This window comes from Coregonus lavaretus, assembly GCF_964263955.1.
Source record: "Coregonus lavaretus genome assembly, chromosome: 4".
NCBI lineage: Eukaryota > Metazoa > Chordata > Actinopteri > Salmoniformes > Salmonidae > Coregonus > Coregonus lavaretus.
In genome coordinates this window covers 58551972-58556972 of record NC_139991.1, presented here as the reverse complement: position 1 = coordinate 58556972, position 5001 = coordinate 58551972, and the positions used below count along the sequence as shown (strand labels likewise).

Genomic DNA, 5001 nt, shown 5'->3' with positions numbered 1-5001 from the left:
TTTTGCAGAGAGAGGGAGAGGGAGAGAGATAAATAAAGTGAGAAAGCGATGGGGGGATGAGGGCAGAGAGAGGACAGCGCAGCAGTGCAGCCTAGTGGTTGTTCATTAATGTGCACCACTACTGTTACCAGGAATACCTGTCACTCCATAACAGCCATACTCAACATGCGGGACGGATCCAGAACGGGGTCAATACCAACTAAATTCGGTCGGGATTCGATTACTGGTATCATATGAACACACATAAGCAGGGACGGACTGGGACCAGAAATCGGATCTGGCATTTCTAACACACTGGCCCATTTCTTTCCTTCAGGCCCCCACACAGGCCCATTTCTTCCCTTGATTATTATGATATTATTAGCTAGATCATCATCATTACGCCAAAAACCAATTTAGACAGGCCCACTAGGCTAAAAATGGACCAACCCATCTAGCATTTCCCGAAATTCCAGATGGCAAGTCCGCCCCTGCACATAGACCTGGACAATGTGTAGAATTGCAAGAACTTACCTTTAAAACTACTGAAATGTTCCCTTCACGCCATGGCATAATGTGTAGAATTGCAGGAAATTAGCTTTAAAACTGCACATTTGTCTCTCTGCCAACAAGAGGTGTGTGAACAGTTTGAACAGTTTGGGGTCGCATGGTTTGCTAGGTGGGGGTTTGTTACTACGCCGATAAATGACAATATCCATCTGGACCTTTGCCACCTAGGAAATATGTGTGACCGGACCTTCTCAAATAGTGTTTGAGTACCCCTGCTCTATAATACACACAATAAGAAATGAGAACAGTCCCTGCAACCACTCTGTCCCTGTTCTCATGATGTAATCTTTTATCTAGGCTCATATACTCACCTCTGCATCTCTGTATTGTGTACAGATACTAGTCTTATTGTGATGCTGTCACTAAGAGACATATTCAGTGGAAGACCATTGGCTTTAATATCCACCATTCACAGTGGGTGTATGCTGCATGAACGTAATATATACACTTCAGTCAGCACATAGACATTAGATGGTAACTAACACATACAGTACATTGGCATAACACATCAATTCAAACACAAATTCTAAACAGCAGGTCACAGTACCCACAACCTAGCCCTAGACACTTAGATATGGACATGTAAGAATACACATGTTATACAAAATATCGATGTACTGTCATTTTTTATACAGTAGGGTTTCTTCAAATATAACTGCCACTGAGTTATTTGAATTATGCGATAACCACATCCAAATCCAAAGGTTTACAAACACAAATGTTTATAGCTCACTGAGAAGTGTGGCTTTAAAACTCAAGGACTGACAGGGAAGATGATCAGAGGGGCGGAGTTTTTACCACCATTATTATTGTAAGGGCGGAAGTATGGATAGAGTTTCTCAGTGAAGGTACAACCAGTGAAAGAGAATATCTGAAACCTGGCCTCTACATCATAAAAGGAGACTTGACCTTCCTCATAATCCACAAACACCCCCACCTTCCGAGGATTCTCTCTCAGGGAGAGGCAGACAGGAGAAGAGGTATTGGCCTGGTACTGATTCCCATTCCTGAGCCACACACTCCAGTATCCATTCTGAGGGCTCAGTGTAATGTCACCCTTCCGGTTGCTGGACTCTCTGGTCACTCCTAAATCCCAATCAGTCTTCCACTTGACCTGCACCTCATAGTAGAATCTCCCTGAGGAGAAGCCCTTCTTTCCAAGGATACCGGTACATGAGGAAAATGTCTTTGGGTTGTCAGGGAGATTCTGTCTTCTGTCTACATGTCTCACTTGTTTCCTATCCTCAGAAAGGATGAGACCGGGATGTGCTGTATCAGGGTCCAGAGTCACATCCACTGCATACTGCTGAATCCTCTTAATTTCAGTATCACACGTCAACTTCTTCACTTCACTCCAGAGTGTCTCCTCCAGCTGAGACACAGCTCTCCTCAGGTTCCCCACACCCAGACTGGTGTGAAAACTGATCTCAGACCAGTCCTTGGTGGGAGGAAGGCTGCAGAGGGATGGGGAGCTCTGGAGGAGGTGGAGGTGGTCCTCAGTGTGTGAGAGCTGCTCCATCTCAGTGCTTCTCCTCTGTAGCTCAGTGATTTCCTGCTCCAGCTCTATAATGATTCCTTCAGCCTTCCTCTCTGCTGCTTTCTGCTTCTCTTCAACCACCTCAATGAACTCAGCCTGGCTTTTGTCTATGGAGTGCACCATAGCATTAAAGACCTGCACACCATTTTCAATTTCTCTTTCTGTGTTTCTCTTGCTAAGCTCTATTGAGTGTTTGATCTCCTGAACCTTCTGAAGTCGCTCCTGGATCATCTGCTGCACTTCTGCCTCTGTCTTCCCCAGCTGAGCCTTCCTCTGTCCATACTCTTCCTCTAGAGGGACGGTGTAGTGAGTCTTGTGGTCTGTTTTTATACACAAGACACAAACACACGTCTGGTCAGTCCTGCAGAACAGCTCCAGGAGTTTGTTGTGCTCCTTACACATCCTGTCTTCTAGGTTCTCCACAGGGGCAATCAGCGTGTGTCTCTTCAGGGCTGGGGCTATCTGATGAGGCTGCAGATGAGTTTCACAGTAAGCGGTCAGACACTCCAGGCAGGACTTCAGGGCCTTGAGCTTCATCCCAGTGCAGACGTCACAGGCCACTTCTCCAGGCTTAGTAGGACATTGTTCTGGGCTGCTGGTAGCTTTCACTTGAACTGACTTCCTGAACTGAGCAGCCATCTCAGAAATGAAAGTATTAACAAAGAGAGCTGGTCTTCTATCAAACACATTTTTGCACATTGGACACTGGCACAGGACAGTGGTATCCCAGTACTTTCTGATACAGATCTTGCAGAAGTTGTGTCCACATGGAGTGGAGACTGGCTCAGTGAACACATCCAGACAGATAAAGCACAGGAACTGCTCTTCGGACAAGAGACTGCTGGAGGATGCCATATCTAGACAGAGACCAAAGAAGAAACCATAAAGCATTTCCTGGAATCACTCAACTCACAATACTTTATTTAGGTCATAGTTCATGACCTTATGTAAAGTATCTTTGAGTGTCCTAAAAATAGGCACATGCAAATAAAATGTACTATCATAGTTTCAACTCTAGAGTTGTCAAGGTGATACACTACTAGCCAATCTTGATAAATGTTTTTATAATAATATAATATGCCATTTAGCAGACGCTTTTATCCAAAGCGACTTACAGTCATGCGTGCATACATTTGTACGTATGGGTGGTCCCGGGGATCAAAACCACTACCCTGGCGTTACAAGCGCCGTGCTCTACCAGCTGAGCAACAGAGGGAATAGTCCTGAAATAATCATAAAGATCCAGGTAAATCTCAACTCACCTGTGTATAAGTGACTGTGGTTGCTTTCTCTGTTCTTTCTGTTTGTAATAAGGCCTGAAAACTGTGTAGTTGTTCAAAAAAGATTTATTAAAGACTTCTGTGTACAATACACTCTCAGTCTCTCGTCTTAAGTTTTACTTCAGCAAACTATGTGAAACTCCTCCCCATCTAATAGTGTTATGCAATTTTATACACTTGCTGGAAGACTTAACTCTTTACATGGCTGAACTTTCTGTCTTTCTTTTGTCAATCAGTGGTTAAAAACAAGAGGAAAACATGCAAGTACCTGCAGAGTTTTAACATTGAGAAAGAGGGAGAGAATGCGTGAGCAAGAGCAAGAGAAAGAGAGAGAGGGAAATGGAAAAAAGGAGAGAAAGAGAGAGATGACAGTGCAGCAGTGTAGCCTACTGGTTGCTCATTCATTTGCACCACTACTGTTACTAGGAATATCTGTGACTGTTATACCACATTGTATATTATTTGTTCTAATTGATGCTTGTATTCTCACTTCTGCACCTGCAACTCCCTATCAGGTGTACCGGTACCGATACTAGTCTCCGTCTGATGCTGTCACTAATACAAACACACATTTAAGGGTAAGAGCATTTGGCTTTAATATCCAACACTCACAGTGGGTGCCTGCATGAACATAATAAATACACCTCAGTAAGCACATAGACAGATAGATAGCTCATTACTTTTTAGATGTACACAACTGGTCAAAAGTTTTAGAACACCTACTCATTCAAGGGCTTTTCTTTATTTTTACTATTTTCTACATTGTAGAATAATAGTGAAGACATCAAAACTATGAAATAACACAAAAAAAGTGTTAAACAAATCAAAATATATTTTATATTTGAGATTCTTCAAATAGCCACCCTTTGCCTTGATGACAGCTTTGCACACTCTTGGCATTCTCTCAACCAGCTTCATGAGGTAGTCACCTGGAATGCATTTCAATTAACAGCTGTGCCTTCTTAAAAGTTAATTTGTGGAATTTCTTTCCTTCTTAATGCGTTTAAGCCAATCAGTTGTGTTGTGACAAGGTAGGGGGGGTATACAGAAGATAGCCCTATTTGGTAAAAGACCAAGTCCATATTATGGCAAGAACAGCTCAAATAAGCAAAGAAAAACAACAGTCATCATTACTTTAAGACATGAAGGTCAGTCAATTCAGAACATTTCAAGAACTTTGAAAGTTTCTTCAAGTGCAGTCGAGTGTTATGATGAAACTGGCTCTCATGAGGACCGCCACAGGAATGGAAGATCCAGAGTTACCTCTGCTGCAGAGGATAAGTTCATTAGAGTTACCAGCCTCAGAAATTGCAGCCCAAATAAATGCTTCACAGAGTTCGAGTAACAGTCACATCTCAACATCAACTGTTCAGGCCTTCATGGTCGAATTGCTGCAAAGATACCACTACTAAAGGACACCTATAAGACAAAGAGACTTGCTTGGGCCAAGAAACACGAGCAATGTACATTAGACCGGTGGAAATGTGTCCTTTGGTCTGGAGTCCAAATTTGAGATTTTTGGTACCAACCGCCGTGTCTTTGTGAGACACGGTGTAGGTGAATGGATGATCTTTGCATGTGTATTTCCCACCGTAAAGCATGGAGGAGGAGGTGTTATGGTGTGGGGATGTTTTG

The 5001-nt window shown here is 43.1% G+C and overlaps 1 protein-coding gene across 1 annotated transcript; it reads right to left on the bottom strand.

Moving 5' to 3' along the window:
• Window positions 1–1303: 1303 nt before the first annotated feature.
• LOC311128530 (E3 ubiquitin-protein ligase TRIM39-like) lies at window positions 1304–2947 on the bottom strand (the record flags this gene model as incomplete). Its single annotated transcript, XM_084160722.1, has 1 exon — window positions 1304–2947. Exon 1 carries the CDS (start codon window positions 2939–2941, stop codon window positions 1304–1306), a length of 1638 nt encoding a protein of 545 aa, XP_084016848.1. The 5' UTR covers window positions 2942–2947.
• Window positions 2948–5001: the final 2054 nt, after the last annotated feature.